Raw genomic sequence first — 22,998 nt, 5'->3', positions numbered from 1 at the left:
AACCATAGAAGATGAGAAAGCGATAATGTACATCTCGCTGAAACGGCATATCAATGAGCAACTGAGGATGAGAATAAGAAAATTTGGAGGGACTCATTAAGCCAGGAAAAACACCAATGTTGTGATTGAGATATTTTCTGAAACTCCTATGTCAATATCTTCTGGTCTTCATAAAGCACGCATCGCCAGTAGAATCAGAGATGATGCTGAACACGATATGATTTCGTTGATCCTGTTAACCCCGCATTAAAAACAGAAAAAACGGAGATGTGGTGAATTAGATAGTTCCTAGGATTTCTTAAGTCAAGAGATTTTCTGGAACTCCATTACGCCTGCATCGCCTGCCAGCAGTTACATAGATGTTGACAGTGAACATTTCTGGGAACTCCTTTAACCAAAATTTCTGAAAATCCTTTAAAAATTGCTTGCTTAAGTGTTTTATGAAACTGTATTTTTACTTTTGACCCTTGTCCTTCAATATGCTTACTACATGGATATGGCGCATTAAAAAGTTATATGTGCCTTGATTTTCATACTCACGAATCACGAAGAGCTTTGAATGTTTTATTCACCACAAGAAATTACCAACATTTTGCGATTAACAATGCTTACAATGAATAGGTTTTAATGAACATGAAGCCAAGTTGTGGTGTACAATTTCACTTCACATTTTTACAGTGTTATTATATTGTAAAGTGACTCCTAAACATACATAATATTACAGTCCATATATTCTGTGCTTATTTAATGTTTATAAGGCATCATGCATATTTATCTGTCAATTTGAATGATTTTCACAACTTAGTTCATCAAACCTGACGGGTTTCAATAGATAAGTGAAGACAAATAACAAAATTTTCGCACAGTTATGGCACATATGACTTTTAAACAAATGTAATCATTTTGTTTTTTTACCTCACTATTTATTTATTGTGATGATTTAGAACTTATACCACAGTACATGTATTAATTTAGTGTTGTGAAGTCTCTAACTTTGACCCTTTAAGTATGAACTTGGTATTTATTTCATGGTAAATACCATTTTCATTTTAACCCCAGTATGTATTGTTTAACTCAATTTGTTTTGAATTAAACAGTATGCCAAAGTATCAACATAGAGATGAAGATGTTGCAAGGTCAGTTTTCTAAGTGTCACAAACGAATCATTTGACAAACTGAATAATTCAATCATTCTCTCTTTATGTTTGTCACGTCATGTCACATTTTTGGAGATAAACATAATTTGTTCAGAAAAAAATGCCAATGGTTAATTACTTCTTTTTGTCCTATGCTTTCACCAAAACAGGGAGTAAGTAAAAAGTGGAGGAGAAGATTTTTGAAAAATTAGTCAATTTTACCCCTTTTGGCCCCTTCCACAGCCTCCCTTGGAAAGGGGACCATATAATTCAGAATTTTGATTGGCCTTATGCCTTAGAAGCTTTGTGCAGCATGTCATTGAAATTGCTTTTGTAGTTTTGGAGAAGAAATCAAAAAGGTAAATTGTTTACGGACATACAACGGAAGATGACGGACAAAAGGCGATTAGAATAGGTCACTGGAGACTTCGTCTCAGGTGACCTAAAACGCTTTTATTAAGGCTAATGTATACTTTAGTAATATGCAGATGTTCAGTTTGAATAAAATCAACATTCTTGTCTTGCTGCGTTTCACAGAAGATATGACAATATCGCATCAAAGGTTATGATCTGGTGACCGTTGTGCCACCTGTATTTCATTTTTAAAATGTATATTCTCCATCTCAAATGAAAACGACGTCACAGCATGTACCTATGTTGCTCTCTATGAACGAAAAAACAAACAAAAGTGATTCTAATTCTACAAACTATCCCAATCATAAAAATCTCATTTCTAAGATTCTTGAAGTAATTGTTTGGATTTGCCCATCCAAAAGGTCACCAGAACCTGGTATTATTGTCAGATCTTTTATAAAACTAAGTCAGAAAAAAAGAGATAAGATTAGTCTTGGGTTAAGAATGGTAATTTAATAAGAATATAAACGAGTATAACAAAATGTAAATGAATAGTGTACTCCCGGTCCCTTAATAAAGATGTACACGGTTCAAACTAATTTCACGATGAGAAAGGATTGTGAAAAGAAATGAATTGTAATTCTAAACACAAATATGTTATCTTTGCTCATAATATACTTCCATGAAACTTTTAAAGCTAAGCTTGTTGAATGATAATGCCACGAGTAAACTTTACATTAACAAAAGTAATCTGGAATGTTTTGCCGTTAAAGACGCTTTCTGACGACCGTCTCCACCAATGGTATTTCAGTCCTGCCGCCGTGGTTGTCGTAGGCGAATGCTCTCATCCTGTCAAAGTAAATGTCAGTCAGTCGTGTCCTCTCTTCCGCAGATCTTTTGCTTGACAACCCGTTATAAACGACGTGGTAGAACCAAGGTTTGATACCCGCTACTACTCTCTCGGCATACTCGGCCTTTGTGGCTTCGTCTGAAAATAGTACACTATAGTATAAATAGAACGTTCTCGGCGTTGACATCGACTGGTACAGTCTTTACACACGAGTTGATATTGATATGAGATTAGTAGATAATGATGTCATGTGTGCATTTCATGTTTTTCATTATTTGGACCTACAATTCAAGTTGAATAAAGGATAAGTCGAAATAACGTTAGAATGATGATTCTCATGAAAGTTCAAAAGGTTTCAAATTCCAATTTAATGACATTACTATATATATATACTAACTGTTAGCTAGTGAGGCATTTTATTTGATAATGATGACATTCTTTGTTTCCATTGGCATTCTGTTTGCTGTAAAGTTTCCAATAGACTAGAATTTATCTTGTAATATTATTGAAATGAAGAACTTTCGTTTTTTATCGCTTATTCAAATGGTTTCATCTAAACGTTGAATTATTCTTAATATACAAGATATCAATTTAGCTCTAGTCGTAAATGCATGTTAAGTGGGTACCTTTATCTACTATGTCGAAAGTGTGATGTTCTAATTTGTTGATGAATGAACGAACTGATACCAGTTCTAAACCCATTTCCGTCAATTTGTCGCCATGTGTGAAAGGGTAACTGTGGTCCTCTTCTGTTCTATAGATGTCGACGTCGAAATTGGTGTTGAGAAATTCTTCCTACAAAGAAATCATAACTAAATGATTGTACTCGCGACTGAGAAATTCTCCCTACACAGACATCATTACTATATTATTGTACTCGCAATTGAGGAATTCTCCCTACAAAGACATCATAACTATATAATTGTACTCTCGGCTGAGGAATTCTCTCTACAAAGACATCATTACTATATTATTGTACTAGCGACTAAGAAACTCTTTCTACAAAGACATCATTACTATATCATTGTACTAGCGACTGAGGAATTCTCTCTACAAAGACATCATTACTATATTATTGTACTAGCGACTAAGAAATTCTCCCTACAAAGACATCATTAATATATAATTGTACTCGCAACTAAGAAATTCTCCCTACAAAGACATCATTAATATATTATTGTACTCGCGACTGAGAAATTATCCCTTCAAAGACACCATTATTATATTATTGTATTCGCGACTGAGGTATTTTCTCTACAAAGACATCAAAACTATATTATTGTACTCGCAACCGAGATATTCTCCCTACAAAGACACTATAACTACATGTATATAATTGTACCCGCGACTGAGGAATTCTCTCTACAAAGATACCATAACCATATAATTGTACGCGCGACTGAGAAATTCTCCCTACAAAGACATCATAACTGCATTATTGTACTAGACCGAGAGATTCTTTCTACAAAGATGTCTTACAATTAACCTCAAACAAATTGCAATAAAAATTATTTCATATAGAGAGCAGTTTATTTTTGTTAAGATTTTGTTGGAGAATTCATCATTTTAAAAGAATAAGAAAAAGTTATTTTCATCAAATGATAATTGTTTATTGGAGACTCTCACCTACTATCTGATAATGATAATTTGATCACGAATACTTTTTCCACAAATGTTTTGTTAACAGAATCACTAAAAATCCTGCATTTGATAATGTAAATATTGACAGAACTTTCACATCTAATGAAATTAAAGCTGACAATAACGTTAATATCCTATGAGTTCTTGACTCGATGTAACCCATGAAGTTAGTGCATTAAAATCCAGTTTACCCGCATTAAGACTAAACTATAACCTTACAAATATAAATAAATTACATCAATGCCATACTACTGTTATCAATCAGAAATAGATGTTAATGGTATCGTTTTCCGTAATCAAAAAGAGATATCATGTTTGGCCGTTTTACGGCCACTCAGCGATAAGCAAAATATTTTTTATGAAGATACATTAGGGTCAGCTCCATGTATTGTATGCTATTCAGAATATCCGATTTTTTTCTGCGCTCATGGTAATTTCAGATGTCAAAGGTCAACGGATGAAAACTCATTTTCATTGCTTAAGTCTTAATTAATTAAATGTTAGAATAGAGATAACATTTTTTGCAGATTTTGCCTGTAAATATTGGGTTTGTGAAGTTCAGTTAAAAAACTGATGAAAAGTTCAAAAAGTAGGTCACGGTGACCAAGTTAAGCATTTATTCTATTTCAGATTAAAAACTTTTAATATTTTTGCTCAAAACTAGGATTTTTCAAAGATTTGGTAGCTTAAAATTGATGTTTAGTGATGCATAAGGTCTTGAGATGACCTGTTTAAGATGATTACATCCTAGGTTCACATTGGCTAGGTCACGTGCATGGATTAGGTCATATTCAATGAATGGTATCATCTGTCCGCTAAGAATATGTTGTTTTCTCATGTTTAAAGCATGTTGTTTAGAGTTGTTTAGATTATTACATCCTAGGGTCACATTTGCTTGGTCACGTGTATAAATAAGGTCATATTCAATGAATGTTATTGTCTGTCTTCTGGATTTTCGACGTTTAAAGCAAGTGTTTAATCTATTTACGTTTGTTGTAAGAGAAAATATTAAGCAACACCAACATTGCAAGTATGATGTTAGAATTGTGCTTGCTTCCTCATTGCATGAGCGGAAAAGGCGACTAAATCTGGGATCTGAATTCTATTTGCTACCTCTCAAAATATATAGGTTTTCTGTCTCAAATATCATGGAGAAGGTTCTTTCTCGGGAAAACTTTCCTGTCACTACAAGCCAGCTAACAATAATAAGAGAATACTCTCTTATGGTGAACACTAAATGCTAAATACATGATGTTGTTTGCTAAAGCCACGAGATAAAGGCTCATCTCATAAAACAAACTTAAATAGCTAAATACTTGCTTTATATAAAGAAAATCCAGTAGATATATAACTGACAGAATATACCTTTCATTGAATATGACCTAATTTATCCCCGACATCCAGCTCATAATACCATAAGCTACCATTATCTTAACGAGATCATTACAGAACCTTAATAAAGCTCCAAACGGCACTCTGCTGAAGCTATATGGAATGGTTGAAAATGTAAACTATTAAGACCCAAATTTGGTTGTCTTTCACGATCAAGCAGTCGGGCAGCAAGCATGATTTAACATCCTACCTCAGTAAGGCGTTGCTAGAAATTAAGCTCACAGAATTTTCAGCAAAAATATTAAAACTTTTAATGCTAAAATAGAGTTAATGCTTAACTTGGTCACCGTGACCATACGTTTTGAATTTTTCATCAGTTTTCTGACTTAATTTCCCAAACCAAATATTTACAGGCAAAAACTGCAAAAAAATTGTTGTCTTTTTTCTAATATCCAATTCATAAGGAGTTCAACAATCAAAATGGGAATGTTTACCCTTTGATCTATGACCTCTGAAATTACCCTGAGCGCAGAAAGAAATGCAATATGCAGCTGACCCTGATGTATCTTCATGCAAAATATTTTGAGTGGCCGAAAACGGTCCAAAGTGATACCCCTCCTTTCTATCGTTTTCTTTAACTGCATCTTCTATTACGTTGAATACAAAAGAAAATATTCTTCTGAAATGCAATAAAAAGCATACTTCTTAATTCAGTCATTCACGGTTTGGGTTAAAATCCCAATGATTTTTTACCGATTGCCATCATGAACCATAATTAATCATTGTTTTATGTATGAATACTATTATAGAATAATCAGATACACATTACTTACCTCTGTGATCAGACAATCGTGAAGCATCGTGCCGAGAAGTTTCCCGAGACGTGGCATGCCTCCTTGAATGGATAACAGTTCTTTTCCAGTTTTGTCAACTCCACAGTTCAGCACCACTAAATAACCACCTGTTAAACAACAATAAACTTCTGTGCTTTACCATCAAAGACAAATATTGACGTTTCATGATATATATCAATGGTAAAACGATATCTTCGCGTCTACATAATAATTACGCGTTATTTACGTATCTGAATTGCTGTATTGTCTTGTGCACAACACATTAACTGTGTATTTACAGTTGAAGCTGGTATGTAACGATCCAACGCACGTAAAATATACAACATTCACTTAATGATATCACAACAATTAGATATCTAGGGTTGTTTCAGGTAGTTCCATTGAAGGATGGTTGGTTGATTACGTTTAACTAACCAATCGGTCAAAGCGTTTGTCTCCTTAAACCGACAAGTCATTAAAGAGGCAGAGGAAAGCTGGGTATCCGGAGAACAAAACACTTGCCAAGGTCAGTTCACGACAACTGACCGACGTGCGATTCGAATGAGAAGATGTCAAAGTACAAATTAACTGAAATGCATATTGATACAATGGCTGTAAACCAAACATCGTATGCGATTTATTTTCGTGAATTTCACGATGAGGGTTAAGTTTATCTCCGCGAAATTAATATTTTCTACAAATCTTTCACAGTTACATCAAAAAGTATTTCCATTCAATTTTAAATCCGCGAAATACGCGAGAAATTTAGTTGTCGTGAAAGATAGCTTGTTTAGAGTAGTTGGAACATAGGGAACACTATATTTCACACACATTTTCTATATGTATTTGTTGTATTAAATCAGTGTTACCTGGACTGAGTTCCTTGCCTCTCACGTACACGAATTGTTCCCAGTCCTTAGAAGACTGTTCCTTTATTAATGCTTTCTCCTCATCTGTACCATCACAGGACAAGACTCCCCCTTCTATCCGACAAGGTCTGAATCATACATGATCATGCATTTTAGGAAACAGAATAAAAAAAATCCTTTAGGCTGCGAAGTTATTTTTGTTAAAGTCCCACAACCTTTCCAAACCACAAATTAAAAGTTATTTAAAGTTGTTTTAATTTAAATGTTAAGAAGGCGATGATACGCGTATTATTAACGGTAAGCGAATAAATTTTTTGACTCATCAAAATTATCAATTCGTTTTACATTCCCATTTAAAAAAAAAATAAAAGCCATTTCGGAAAAGTAGTGGGTCTTTAAGGATATGCGCTGGCGAAAAGTCATTCTTTAATAAAACGCGCGTAGCGTTTGTATTATTGCTATCTGGTATACTATTAATGTGTAGGACTTGCCCTACAACGACATCTAGTGGTGACATCTTGAACCATTTTATTCATAAACTTCCATTCATAAATGTTCCCATTTATTGAATAGTATTCCTTTGGACCAATCAGCAGTCATGGGAAGAATGTCTTCTCACTTGTAGAATACACAGACAGTGTTATATGATACACAGCGCCATCTAAATCAACTGTACCTTATACCTACACACAATCTATACACACACTGGTGACGCCTCTGTCCAACTTACATAATCACTGTTAATGATAATTCAAATTGGACTTAACTATCTAAGGCTTATAGACTTGAGAGGTATAAAGTAAACTAATCAGAGGTTCTTTCTGTGTACATTGAAATAATGTTTTAAAATGATTATTAAAAACAGATCTGAGGTAAAGGCAATATAACTTATAAGGCTGCCCTCATGTGTGCATGGGTCTTACCAAAATAAGTGTATGTGCGACACAAGAAACAAGAGTATAGGGTAAAAACTATTTTTCAATGAAGACTTTTGATGTAGGAACTTAAATTAAGAAAAATGTCAAACAAAACATATTTTCTTGAAATTTTTATTTCAAATTGATTTATATTTTTTTGTCATTGATTCATTTATTTTATAGGTCATCTGACCCGAAGGGTAGGTCATCTGACCCGTGCGCCGTCTGACGTGTGCCGTGCGACGTGTGTAAACTTTTCATTTAAACGACTTCTTCTCGATACAACCGAAAGGCCCAGAATACTCAAATTAGGCCTGTAGCATGCTGGGATCAATGGCTACCAAGTTTGTTCAAATGAATGATATTAACTTTCATTCAAGGTCACAGGAGTCAAATAGGCTAAAATCTTTAAACGACTTCTTCTCAAGAACCAAAAGGCCCAGTTTACAGCGACATGCTGAGATGAAGGGCTACCAAGTTTCTTCAAATGAATGACCTGGACCTTCATCCAAGGTCACGGGGGTCAAATAGGCTAAAATCTTTAAACGGCTATGTTGTATTATACCAATAGTCAGATGACCGTTAAGGCCCGTGGGCCTCTTGTTTAGTTATAACACTCATAATAACATACAGAACTCCGATTTTTTTTTTCGGAATTCTCATATTTCAATAGATGTACTTTAAGTACAGAATCATGTTAAATTAAAAACCAATGCTTGCTTGACGACTCTTTCAGTTGAATGTATTTCTCAGCTTTGTTTGTTAGTTTGTTTGTTTAGGTCTTTTTTATTTATTTCATTGGACACTTGACAGTATAGTTAGCATCGCAAGTGAGACGTTGTAACATGTGTTGCAATGATTACCTCCTGGATAAGTTATGCACAGTTAAAGAGGAGAATGCTATATCCACAGAATTGTTTGGAAGGCATTGTTCATACATCGTCCTTCCGATGACTGCTTGGTATACGTTAACTGAGAAAGTGAGCCCGCTTTGACCTTCGTCCTCTTCACCTGAAATAAATAGAATGCACATAATTCTGATCACGTACACAACTTTAAAGCGTTCTTGGCCAGGACTGTAGCTTTGTAACCCTGACTTCGTGATTGTGTAAACACTTAAAGCAATCAATAATGATAAAACCACTTTATCTTACACTGTAACATTACAAGTAGTGCTTGATGGCATTACACGTTTTACAATTTCATACAGGCCGTACAAGCGGGCATCTTTTGACAACACTTAACCTTAGATTACCTCTTACTACCCGATAGAGTAGGTTAAAGTCGTTAAAACTCTGATCCTCGTGGTATATCATGACAGGCTTGGCTACCCCAGACTGCTCTTTTGCTGTTACTGTAACAGATGAATAGTTTATCATTTTAATAACAGCATGGATGCTATAGAACGGTGAAAATTAACAAGGGATAACTGTAAATGTAATTTTAGCGCAAAATTATTTGGAACGGGTTAGAAACAGTGTTGAATTAGCACACTTGTAGTAATTGCTATACTTATTACATAAAGAAAATATAATCAGCACATTTTTAGTAATTGCTATACTTATTACATACAGAAAATATAATCAGCACATTTCTAGTAATTTCTATACTAACTACATACAGAAAATATAATTAACATATTTGTAGTAATTGCTATACAAACTACAAACAGAAAGTATGATTAGCACATTTATAGTAATTGCTTTACTAACTTCATACAGAAAATACAATTAGCACAACCAAAGCGCGAAAGGTCTGACGTGAAAAGCTCTAAAATTATTATGATGATAATCAAAGTTTGAACGTTGCAGTATTTGTTTCTATTTTATTGTTTCAGTATTTGTTCTGTATTGTATTGCTTCTTTGCCTAAAATCATTCCATAAATATGTAACATGAAAATACAATACTGGATATGTTATCTTGCAAATATAAATACATATCTCGTGACTTTTACATTTTAACAAAATAATCATCATGTTCAAAGATATTTGATTTCAGATTTTGAAACATAAAGGAACGCTGATGCTAGGGAGTTAGAATCGTATCTGCCGCCCCTATTTCATGATCGTAAAAGGCGACTAAATTTAGTATCTTATCTTTTCTTTTCTTTCTAACTGACTTTGTGTTTCCTAATACCTCCCTTTGCACTTCTCACTTTTGGCCTTGAGTTGAGCGTTCGCCCCTGTGAGGAAGGCTCTGGGGTCTGTCCACTGGCCGAGACACACCAAAGTCAATAAAAGTGGTAGTTTCTGCCCCTGTTTAGCGCTCAGCATACAGGGAGTGGGACGACTGGTTCGCCCGTTGTCATTATAATGTGACCGGGTGAGGTGTGTTGCTTGGTGTCTTCGGCGGCATGCTTCAGTGATATAGCACTATAAAAAGGGCAACAGTTCCACTATACCAGAAGACACAACACGAACATCCCAAAACACGCACCTCGCACAACATACACGCAACACACCGCATACATGGGACGCCGTCCTTATATGACCATAGCTGTTAATAGGACGTTAATTAATCAAACAAACAAACAAGAATGCTGATGATATTTTGCAATCTTCGATAATGGTTCAAAATCGAAGTAAGGAACAAACTGATGTTAAAATTGCTCCACCGTCGAGGGTATTATTTTTCTCAAAGACCTGAGCAGACGATTTAGTATTTTTGTTCAGTTACAAAAGTTAGTTACTTTACAGCACAACCACCATTGAAAAGTTTGAGGTTCTTATTTTAATTCAAGATGAAAATATCAAAAACAATGGATTACTTTCCGAAAAATACCCATGGCACTATTCGAATTCCCTATATGGAATTAAGTACTCATCGCGCATGCGCCAAAAGCAATATAAGTATTTTTGTGTTAATAAGACACATGTAAACACGATTATACATCAGTTATTGTTTAAATGGGTATCGTTATGCTCCGTCGGCGGTGGAGCATCTTTATCATTATTGTTTTATTCTTACAAAGTTGTAAGGATGCCACTGTTTTATTCCGTTGATGTGTTTTTGACAATGGATTCGTGACTCCCCGTTGAGCAATATTCCTCTTGAATAATCTTTATAACGACTTACCAATTGCATTGTTTAAAAGCTGGAGAGACGTGCGTCCGTCAGCTGTCCCGAAATCCGCTATGGTGAGAGGTACATGTGCACTCTGCCGTTTGCATATTTTCTCTGAATTAAAGTATATGACATATTTAATTCATATCAAGTCTATTGACAGATGAAAAAAAAACTATGTTTGACCATAAACCCGTACCATCAGTACCGAATAACAATATTACTTCTTTCTAACTATCTGTTATGGCGTTATTGGGATGCATAGCGCTAACACAGCATATCGATTGTATATTACCAACACAATCCAGAATGGTGGCCTGACTGAGGTATAGGGAGTACCCGTTCGCTGCATACATGCCACTCCCAAACTTATCGTCGTAGTTGTCCACCATAGTCGAATATCGCCTCGCGCCATTACTGCCCATGATTGTCTGGTGTTGCCTCGAGACATTATGCAAGTGTCTAGAAAAAAAATATGAATATATAATTTTGGAGTACTGCTGGTTTACTGAAATCTATCATGTATTAATTTTGTTATGGAAATCACCTGTTAAACGTAATGCGACATATGACCACTAACACTTTACCTACTAGTTGTCGAATTTCAAGTGGGGCAGAATCTCGATATTCCATGGGTTTCTATCACTGTCGTTATATCCACCATGGACTATGTCATAGCAAAATTGAAGGTAATTCAGGAGAAAATATCTTACCTGCAGAGTCTTCCTTTGAATATTACAGAGAGTGATGTCAACTTCAAAGCCATTCAGTCAACAGCATTGCACCGCTATGCCATTTTTAGATGTTCATCAAAGGACCAAACTACTTGCCTCATCTTTTGTCATACACAGATCCTTCTATTTTGCTATGATATATTCCAGGGGTAGAAATATCCATAGTGATATTAACTCCTAGTGTATAGAGAATGATGAAGCAGTTGCTGGTACTGATCTTAAGTCGGTATTTTTTCTCTGAGCGAATTTGGCTTTTTCCACCTCATACACCTGATGCATCACTTAGGCTGCGTTCGACGGGAAACTCGAGTAATAAAGTTATTTAAAGAAATGACAGTCGAATGCTTAACTCGAAAGGAAGTCCGTTTTCGTTTATGCGGTCTGACTGGTAGGGCCTCTAGTTGTTCTTTTGTGAATTAAAGACGGATCTGACGATTTTATATTATTTCAAACGAGCCTTCACAAAGCCCTCATAAGCTTGTATAAAAAATACTGCAGGTCAATGATGATTTATACTTTAAATAATAACTTTAACAAACGGCCGAACCGGTTGTTTCGAATAAATGAAAACGGCCAGCCTCGTTCCGGCATTTTAACTCTGATCAAATTCTCCAAATACGAGGGATCTGAAAACGACCTTCACCTTTCGTATAAAATCTATTTTTAGCATTCTCGACTGCCCGAGCTATAACTCTGTCGACCCAATAGTTGCCAGTCGGAGGCAGCCTGAAAGGCTATAGCAATGAACGCTGGGTCAAGGTTATAATGTGTCGTACACAGTTAAATGCATGAGGTGAAGTGGTTTTTTTCAGTTTTTGATGCATTTTTATGGTAATGGCATATGGAAACCTGAAATAGTAACTACCTAAAAATTCTAAATGAACGATGTTTAGCTATGCTTAATGATCTAAGCCTTATTCAACATGTTACTTTTCCAACATCCTGGACCTTTACCTCACTAACTTACCATCTTTAGGAGGAAATGCAAGTCAATGCCAGGAGTATCTGATCATGATATAGTGCTAGTAAATAATGCTATCATAATGATTTTCTGATTATATAAGGCACTGAAATGATATCATTTAGCGCATTTGAGAAATAATATCTGATCTTAAACCCAAAAAGATAGGGTACTTCTATAGAAGATTGTAGCTGAACAGACTATAAACGGAAGTAGATTATCTATTTCCGGTTCTTGTACACCAAAACTTTAGTAACTCTTTAGAATACTAAGTAAGAAACCTTTGTTCAAAATTTCAAAAAAGTCCATGACTGGTAAAGTCCAAGAAAAATCATATATCTTTATATTGTTCATATAATGATAAATCAAATGGTGCAAAGTATTATATTTCTATTGACATATGTTTTCATTAATAGAATGAGTTCTTGATAATTTTGGGTACTGTAATGTTTATTATTTAGTGCATGTAGACAAAAAATGTTGTCTAAAAAAAATTGGGTTCCTCTATAGAAGATTTTAAGAGAAACAGAGGTTTAGCGGAAGAAGTTAACGTACTTCCAGTTCTTGTACGCCAAAATAGCAATGATAATTCTAATAAACTATCATCAAAATAATAGGAAAATTCAGTAAAGGAAAAGCTGTCTATTTTTTAAAGCTTCTACGAATATTCTCCCCATAACAGATGATTATTTAGAATAATATTGAAATCAGAAACAAGTAATAAACCTAAAAACCTAATAAACCTAGTGACTGGGAAAGATATAATAAAGTCCAATATGCAAAAAGAAACAAAGCGAGCTTACAGCTCCAACATGCACAACATCATAAGCCCGCAGCTCACTGAAAACCCTAAAAAGTTCTGGAGTTTCATCAAAAGGGAAACAAAAGAAAATGAATACTTAAAATATTCCGCCTCTCCGTAATCCATCCGATGGCCTACGGTACTCATTGTCTAGAAGTAAAGCACAGATTTTAAACCAATAATTTCAATCTGTATTTACTAAAGAGGGTCTATCAAATCTACCTGACTTAGGATCATCCCATTCCATTCTATGGCTCCCATTACCATCAAAGAATCAGGCTTAAAACTTCTCCAAAATATCCAAATATATAAGGCAACAGGCCCAGACAACATCACAGCAAAAGCCTTGAGAACAATGTCATCAGAAATTGCATCAACATTAACTTTCATATTCCAGTTGTCACTAGACTCGGGCACTGTTCCACATGACTGGCAAGTAGCTAACATTGTACCTGTTTTTAAGAAGGGTGACAAACAATCTGCCGAAAACTATCGTCCAGTTTTCCTGACCAGTTTAACTTGCAAACTCCTTGAGCACATCATACACAGTATTGTAATGTCATATCTAGATAAGACCAACATCTCACAAATCTCCAAATGGCTTTCGACAAAAATTCTCCATTAAAACCCAGCTGATTCTCACTATTGATGATCTCGCCAAAAACCTTGACAACAATAAACAAACTGATTTAGTTTAAACATATTTATTTGTTTATGTGTTTATTTTAAACACATATAATGTACATTTCCATTTTTAGAGAGATTGAAAGAGAGGGGAGAGAGAGAGAGAGAGAGATTAAAATCTTTTTGCATCAAGAATGTATTTTTGAGATTCATTTATAATAAATTCATTATCGTTATATGTTCAGTTAGAATCACCGAACAACAAGGTTTGTAGGCTGAGTGGTTTGTAATCGTTTAAATTTCTGTAAAGCTCTATACGTTGCCCGAGCATATAAGTTACAATAAAAAACATAATGATATGCGTCTTCACATTCAAAAGCACAGCTTAGTCGTCAGAAAGATTTACTCTGACCAGGCCACATTTTAGGATACTGGATTTATTTCTTAGTCTGCAGTGCAAGATATTAGTTTTCCGGTCACCAAGGAGAAATAGATAGGATGGATATTATTATGTTTTTTTACGGAGAGTATCTCTAAAAGTGCTAAATCTCTTTGTCTGTCTAATATTAGTATCTAAACTGTTCCAGAGCCTTATAGTTGATGGAAAGGATGACATATTAGTTGTTTCCAGACGGTTATTGGGTAAAGTGTAATTTCGGAGTCTCTTAGTCTGAATCTTGTGTTTTCATAATTTAAAGGAGGGAGTAGAGTAGAAAGATAAGAAGGTGTTAGTCCATCTTGTACTTTGAAAATTAAGTTAATTTTACGTATAGATCTGCGGTCAGATAAGTTTCCCAGCCCGTTTCAGAATAAGGAGATTGCCTACTAGTATATGAAGGTAGTCCTATCACACCCCTAGCTGCTTCTAGTTAAATTTTCTCTAATTTGTCAGCATCAGCAACACTACACCCATCCCATAATTCACAGAAATACTCTAAAGTTAGTAGTATATATGTTTTATAGATTTTGTTCAGTGTATTACGATTTAAAATATACTTCAAATTTCTTAAGATACAAACTAGTTTTGAAGGTTGTTTTAGATGTACGATTAATGTGGTAGCTCCATTTACAGTTTGAATCAATAAATACACCTAGGTGATTATATTGGTCAACAAAGTCTAAACTTACGTTATTAAAGTTGATGTCAATAACATGGGCTAATTTAATATAAGAAATCAACAGAACTTCTGTTTTGGATGGATTAAATTTAACTAACCATTTATTCGCCCAAGTTTGGTTAGAAGAATGATCGTTATTAATTTTATTTTCGATGACTAAAGGAGATTCATCTGAACACAGTATTAAAGTATTATCAGTAAATAGTTTGAAATACAATCAAGATTATCGATTATATCATTAATATACAAGATGAATAGTAAGGGACCGAGGACTGGGCCTTGTGGTACTCCTGCATTAAGTTTCTTTAAAGAAGATATTGTCGGTGCGGTTAGTCTTAAATGTCTGAAGAAAGCGGTCTTTTCTCCTTATTTCACGTCGTAAGTCTGTACTTAACCATGGCTTGTCAGTCGGTCTTAGTAATTGTTTTTGTCGAGATGCATTGGTCAGCAAGTTCTAAAAAATATTTTGTAAAATGGTCACACATGTCGTCAGGACAGCGAGACCATGAAAAAAAATCTGTCCATTCTGTAGAGTCAAGTAGGTTATTAAACAGTTCATAATTGGCATCAGAGTAACATTTTTTTTTTCTTTGGTACTTTCTAACAATATCCGTCTACATCAGTCGTGTCAGGAAAAACATACGAGCACGTGTCCGATATCGGACTTCTAAATTTTTCCAAAGCCTTCGATAGAGTTCCACACATTCGACTACTCCCTAAATTGAAATGCTATGAAATTAATGTCAACTGGTTTTCCTCCTTCCTACACAACAGGCATCAAAAGTCCTTGTAAGTGGTACCTGTTCTGACAGTGTCCCAGTCCTCTCTGGAGTCTTACAGGGGACAGTGGTTGGTCCCCTCCTGTTCTTGTTATATGTCAATGACATTGTAAACTCTCTATCATGCAACATTAAACTCTTTGCTGATGATTGCCTACTGTACAAAGATATAACATCCATAGGTGATTGTTACAAGCTTCAAAATGACTTAGACCAACTCGAGTCATGGGCGGAAAGATGGCAAATGAGATTCAATGCAAAAAAATGTTCTATTATAAACATCTCAAAATCACACTATACATCAATACTCTTTACACAACCAAGTCCTTGACAACTTAGATTCCAGTAAATACCTAGGGGTTACCTTCACATCAGATCTTAACTGGAACAATCACATTCAAGCAATCACCAACAAAGCAAATAAACCACCAGGTTTCCTGAGACGCAACATGTCCACTTGCACCAGGAAAGTCAAGGCCATTACATACACATCATTAGTAAGACCATCACCTGAGAATGCAGCACCTTGCTGGGACCCCTATCTATCTGAATAAGTCCTAATTAATGAAATTTAAAATGCAAATCTAAATACTATATACTGTAAACTTTAAAGTAATGCTTATATATGCAAAATATTAATAACCTAAGGTACAAAACCACTAATAACTAATTACAAAGGATATTAATATAAATAGTTTCATAGATCAAATAGTATTATGTCGTTCCACGCAATAATTGTTCCGTTTCCACGCAATAGATTTATTTATTTCTTGTCCGCTCCAAGCCAATGTACCAATTGCACTAGTTTTCCACCCTAAATTTATATGATGAAATGTTTAATCAGCGATATTTGATATATGATTTAAGGTATGTTTATCTAACCTGGTTTGGTCACCAGGATAAACTTGACCTAGAGGTGTCATTAAGAGGGACATCCTGTATTATACTGTCATATACTCAAATTATCTTTTGTTTCATATTGTACTTTTAAAGTACATTTTGTAATTCAAAGTTGAAGTATTCACCTTTCAGGAAGTAGAACAAAGATAAGAACTATTTATGGCATGAACTTTTATAAAAAAAAATAATAATATTTTCAGAATGTCAAATTCGAACCGATTAATTAAACAAATGTGATAATTTTTGTTTGAACAAAGACTTCTATATCATATAAAAACTTCAGTTTCATACTGTATTATAACAAACAAGAATATACTCCTGTGTTGATGTTCTAGACGATATGCATACGAAATTGAAATAAAATAAGATAAAATTACACAACTCAAATGTCAGAAAGCAAGATTTCTACTTTTGATTCCGACGTTGTTAAATTTTGGTGTGTTTGAATCTGGCATTTTCATGCCAAGCGCCAAATAAGTCGAAATATGACCTCATCCAAAATATCCCAATATACGGTACTTAATGGAAAGGAAAACTTGTTCTCACTTTTTTTATGATCTATCACAACCCTACTGCTCCAGTCAAATCATGATCTTTCAAAGTACATTCGAGTGATTTCATATGAAAATTTTGGCACCTATAAATTAAGTGAAATATGTGGTTGATCTTTATTTTTCGTTGCACAAGAAAATCCACTGTTCAATATATATTTTTAAATGCATTCTCACTATGGAGATTTGAGAGTAAAATCGAGTAAAATACAAAACAAGAGGCCCAGAGGGCTTGTATCGCTCACCTGGTTTGTAATGCCAAGTAATGTTCTGAATACAGGTTCATTGTTTCTTTTCTGAAGGAATTTGAATATTTACCTCTAAATCCCTTATTGGGCTCTACCCCTCCTGCTCCCAGGGAGTCAGAGCCAAAATTTATACAAGTTCTGTTTCCCTTCCCCCAAGGATGTTTGAGGCCACATTTGGTCACAATCCATGCAGAACTCTAGGACAAGTAGCGATTTATAGGATTTACCTCTATTTCCCCTATTGGGCCACACCCGTCATGCCCCCAGGGGGTCAGAACCAAAATGTATACAAGATCTATTGGAGTCTTCCCCGAACACCAACTCTGGGTAGGGTGGGGTGTTTACATAGAGATTAAGGTGTGTTGATAGGGAGTTATAGTCTATCTCAGAATTGTTCTCATTGCAAGATCACAGGTAAATCTCAGGTAAATCAACTCATCTGATAGGTGATCAGTAAATCAGTAACAGTTAATTATTGCCAAGCTGCTGTAGAATAGTGTATAAAATAGTGGCATATTTCAGAAAAAAAATCATACTTGCTCTGATATTTGAATTGTCAACAATGTACATTGAATTATCAACTTGTCTTTGTATTAGTAGACTTTGTCTGAGTCTATACATTTTTGTGCTATTTTGTAACTTTATAAGTGTAAATATTTAATAGAAATACTGGACTAGATTTTTTAATTTCTCATTAAGAATTTCTGACTTGTTTTAGTTTTCAGTTTTAGGTAATATAGATTTTGTAAAACATCTATACAAGAATTTTCCAATTTACTGTTTCTTATTGATTTATACTTGTGTTTCTTTTCAGTTTTAGTGTAAATATTTGATAGAACTACTGTACTAGATTTTTAAATTTCTCATAATTTTCTTAGAATTTCTGACTTGTTTTAGTTTTCAGTTTTAGGTAATATAGATTTTGTAAAACATCTGTACTAGCATTTTCCAATTTACTGTAATTTCATTTTATCACACACGGAATGGCAAACGCACAGATCAACGTTAAGTTCATCATCAACAGAAGAGGCGGACGTAACCTATCCCATGACGGCTTCATCTACAGACCGACTCGTAAAAGTGGCGACAGGACCTTCTGGAGATGCTCTACTTCCGGCTGTTCAGCCTCCCTCTCAACACTGAACGACATACCAGTCAATTTCGAAAGACATCCTCACACACATGCCTCTGACCCAGCCAACGTTGTTGCCAAGCAGATCATGAACCAGATTGATTAGCAACCGCTGTGCAGAGTCCGTGCGACCCATACCATCTATCTTCGACGAGGAACTCAACCAACTTCGAGACAACGACTCGGATGACTCTTCCAAAGCTTTGGTCCAGCATCTGCCAACCTTCTACAGTGCCAAGTCACCACTTTACAGAGCTCGTCGTAAGCAGACTCCACCACTACCAAAAACCATGACCGACCTCAACCTGGATGGAAGATGGACAGAGACATCGACTGGTGAACAATTTCTACTGTTTGACGAAGGTGAAGGCAACAACAGAATCCTCGCGTTTGCTACATCAGAGAACCTTGCCGACCTTGCTGCCTAGGATGTATTCTTCAGCGACGGTACCTTCTACACCTGCCCCACACTGTTTTATCAGATCTACAGCATCCATACGCAGACTGACGGCATCATGACTCCGATGATTTATGCACTACTTCCCGGAAAGAGCCAGACCATCTACACCCGCTTCTTCACGTACTTCAGGAGCATACGACCAACTTCAACATTCCCTTCCACCCGACTACTGCATTGTCGACTTTGAGATCGCCACACACAATGCTATCCGAAGTGTCTTCCCTGGAATAGATGTCAAAGGATGTTTTTTTCACTTCACTCAGTGCATATTGAGAAAGGCTCAGTCAACAGGACTTTAGACAATGTACCGCGACAACGACGACGTGAGACTCCTTGTGCGCCGAGCTGCTGTTTTGCCCCGCATTCCCATGGAGCATGTAGAGGACGTCTTGTTCCAGGCCCTGGAGGATGCCAATGATATCGATGCCGACATCCCTCATCCACTCCTACCATTCACCGACTACGTGACAGAACAGTGGGTAGATGGAGACAAAACAACATGGAACCACTTCCTGACTGAGGGTCCACACTTTGATAACATATCTTATCATAATAGATTATTTTGGAAACCATTGAATTACCTTAGTGCTTAAATGATATAATAAAATATATGATGATTTAGTAAAATTTTAAATTTTATTGATTTATGATTTTTTTAATAGGCTTTGTTTGAAGTAGTGCTTAAATTAATTGCTATTGTAAAATACAGATATTGTGCAGTGTGTATTATCATATGATTATTTTTGGGAAAAATAGTAATAATTGATACTAATACTTGCAATTAACAAAATTGTACATTTATTTATCTTATAATGTATCTTATCATATTAGTTAAAAAATTACCTAGTTCAAAAGTTACCTGAGTTGGTGTTAGATTTTGAAACAGACTATAACTAAACTTCAAAGGGTTCCCTACATAAACATCTCCCTTTGTCTTTACCAGAGTTGGTGTTCGGGGAATTCGCCGTTCTGTTCCCCTTCCCCAAGGATGTTTGTGGCCAAATTTGGTTACAATCCATGCAGAACTCTAGGACAAGTAGCGATTTTTAGGATTTACTTCTATTTTCCCTATTGGGCCCTACCCGTCATGCCCCCGGGGGGGTCAGCGCCAAAATTTATACAAGTTCTGTTCCCCTTCCCCAAGGATGTTTCTGGCCAAATTTGGTCACAATCCAGAACTCTAGGTTAAGTAGCGATTCATAGGATTTACCTCTATTACCCCTACTGGGCCCCACCCCTCCTGCCCCCGAGGGGTCAGAGCCAAAATTTATTCAAGTTCTGTTCCCCTTCCCCCAAGAATATTTCTGGCCAAATTTGGTTACATTCCATGCATAAGTCTAGGACAAGTAGCGTTTTAAAGGATTTACCTCTATTTCCCTTATTGGGCCCCACCCTTCCTGCCCCAGGGGGGTCAGAGCCAAAATTTATACAAGTTCTGTTCCCCTTCCCCCAAGGATGTTTCTGGTCAAATTTGGTTACAATCCATGCAGAACTCTAGGACAAGTAGCGATTTATAGGATTTACCTTTATTTCCCCTATTGGGCCCCGCCCCTCCTGCCCCCGAGGGTCAGAGCCAAAATTTATACAAGTTCTGTTCCCCTTCCCCCAAGGATGTTTCTGGCCAAATTTGGTAACAATCCATGCAGAACTCTAGGACAAGTAGCGATTTATGGGATTTACCTCTATTTCCCTTATTGGGCCCCGCCCCTCCTGCCCCTGGGGGGTCAGAGCCAAAATTTATACAAGTTCTGTTCCCCTTCCCCTAAGAGTTTCTGGCCAAATTTGGTTACAATCCATGCAGAACTCTAGGACAAGTAGCAATTTATAGGATTTACCTCTATTTCCCCTATTGGGCCCCGAGGGGGGCAGAGCCAAAATTTATACAGTTCTGTTCCCTTTCCCCAAGGATGTTTCTGGCCAAATTTGGTTACAATCAATGCAGAACTCTAGGACAAGTAGCGATTTATGGGATTTACCTCTATTTCCCTAATTGGGCGCGCCCCTCCTGCCCCTGGGGGGTCAGAGCCAAAATTTATACAAGTTCTGTTTCCCTTCCCCCAAGGATGTTTCTGGCCAAATTTGGTTGTAATCCATGCAGAACTCTAGGACATGTAGCGATTTATAGATTTTTAACTCTATTTCCCCTATTGGGCCCCGCCCCTCCTGCCCCCGGGGGGGTCAGAGCAAAAATTTATACAAGTTCTGTTCCCCTTCCCCCAAGGATGTTTCTGGCCAAATTTGGTTACAATCCATGCAGAACTCTATGACTAGTAGCGATTTAAAGGAAATGTTGACGGACGGACGACGGATGAATTACGGACGCCGCGTCATGACATAAGCTCACCGGCCCTTTGGGCCAGGTGAGCTAAAAATATAAAACACCTTACTGTGAAAAGTAGTGTGAAAAGACACTATCCTTATTACTTGCCTCCGAAGAGATAGTGTATTGAATTTTAAACAATTTAAACAATGAACGACAAATTGTAAGGCAATTGACTGCATTGCAAAAACATTTTTTTTACAATGCCACAAACCAAAATATTTGTATGATAATATAATGTTATTTGGCTGGTTAATTTTTGATAATATCGAGCGGTTATAGTGCATGTGCATAAGATGCATAATTCTGGATATTAGAAAAATGTCAACATTTATTACAGGAAAAAAACGAAAAAGAAGAACCTGCTTAATTTCCTTTCACTGCGGTTTAGTTTAAAGTGCTGAAAGCCTTGTTTGTTAATAGTTATTGATTGATACATGTACTTTCTTTAAGGGGCAATTCAATCAGGCTTATTCTGTTACAAAACCACGAAATAAAATATGGCAGAAATGTATTTTTCTACATTCCTTATGAAACATATAACATGAAATATTGACAAATTCCACGTCATTGTTAAGTTTTTTAAATGTTGAAATTCGAAATGGTATCGCAATACGATTAATGTGTAATGGCGGACAGCGAGCGAGTTAAACATGAGAATATTTCACACACATTTCACCATAATGGGCTTTTCTGGCATATTACATTAAAACCAACTATTCAAATTTCCATTAGAACTGGTGTGTTTCCGATATATTTGTAATATGCTCTTAGACTAAATTGTCCCTTTAAAAACATTCCATGAAAAAAAGCACTTTACACTGTAGATCTAATCGAAGCCATTCCCTTCCTTGAGAGTCATTCAATTATACTAGCCTGCAGATACAACTGAGTTATACCATTGACATATATATAACAAAATCAATTAATGTGTATTTGCACAGATCTCACCTCATGTAAATAGCAGTTTGTGCCAATCTTGGACCAGTATGGCATAATTTCAGACAGCTTTGGATAACCATTGTAGATCTGGCCGCCACCATCGTTAGGTCTCATATACTACCTGTGTCAACAGAGGACTTCCCGGCATACACTGGTTGATAAGAAAAATGTTTTCTTGTCATTTATACGCGCATGTTTGTGTAATCTAATATACTGTCAGGATTACTCTCGCTATTTTTTTATCTTTTCTAATTTATTCCTATTATGTGATATGAAATTCTACTAAAAATAAAGCTTCTAGACTCTTGAGATAAAGGAGGAGTGTCAATTTGGGCCCTCTGGTGGCCACGACCGATGAGCAATCCTTTTTGTTTACATATACCTGGGGTTTAGGACATCAGGATATGTCATATGATTAAGGTCATAATCAT

The 22,998-nt window shown here is 35.9% G+C and overlaps 1 protein-coding gene and 1 pseudogene across 2 annotated transcripts; one reads left to right on the top strand and one right to left on the bottom strand.

Moving 5' to 3' along the window:
* Window positions 1–1,983: 1,983 nt before the first annotated feature.
* Window positions 1,984–22,790, bottom strand: LOC138323429 (uncharacterized). 2 transcript variants are annotated; one of them, XM_069268048.1, is made up of 9 exons: window positions 22,577–22,790; window positions 11,292–11,458; window positions 11,009–11,110; window positions 9,188–9,286; window positions 8,796–8,943; window positions 7,016–7,143; window positions 6,147–6,274; window positions 2,967–3,135; window positions 1,984–2,478 (listed from the first exon to the last, which is right to left on the bottom strand). In XM_069268048.1, the coding sequence occupies exons 1-9, from the start codon at window positions 22,666–22,668 to the stop codon at window positions 2,258–2,260; spliced, it is 1,254 nt and encodes a 417-aa protein (XP_069124149.1). In that variant the 5' UTR covers window positions 22,669–22,790; the 3' UTR covers window positions 1,984–2,257. The 2 variants fall into 2 exon arrangements, with proteins under 2 accessions (XP_069124149.1, XP_069124150.1); XM_069268049.1 differs by lacking the exon at window positions 22,577–22,790 and adding an exon at window positions 13,591–13,655.
* On the top strand, window positions 18,697–19,898 carry LOC138324168 (uncharacterized; annotated as a pseudogene).
* Window positions 22,791–22,998: the final 208 nt, after the last annotated feature.

Source organism: Argopecten irradians, chromosome 5, assembly GCF_041381155.1.
Source record: "Argopecten irradians isolate NY chromosome 5, Ai_NY, whole genome shotgun sequence".
Taxonomy (NCBI): domain Eukaryota; kingdom Metazoa; phylum Mollusca; class Bivalvia; order Pectinida; family Pectinidae; genus Argopecten; species Argopecten irradians.
The sequence above is the reverse complement of the archived record's forward strand: the minus strand, read 5'-3'. Positions and strand labels throughout refer to the sequence as shown.

What these genes read in the sequence shown, in the direction of transcription:
- LOC138323429 (XM_069268048.1), bottom strand. Translation starts at nt 22,668, where the DNA reads ATGGTGGCGGCCAGATCTACAATGGTTATCCAAAGCTGTCTGAAATTA. An exon ending in CACCATTCTGGATTGTGTTG is followed by an intron (nt 11,111 to 11,291) that starts GTAATATACAAT and finishes ACTTTAATTCAG; the next exon opens with AGAAAATATGCAAACGGCAG. An exon ending in GCTTTTAAACAATGCAATTG is followed by an intron (nt 9,287 to 11,008) that starts GTAAGTCGTTAT and finishes CATCTGTTACAG; the next exon opens with TAACAGCAAAAGAGCAGTCT.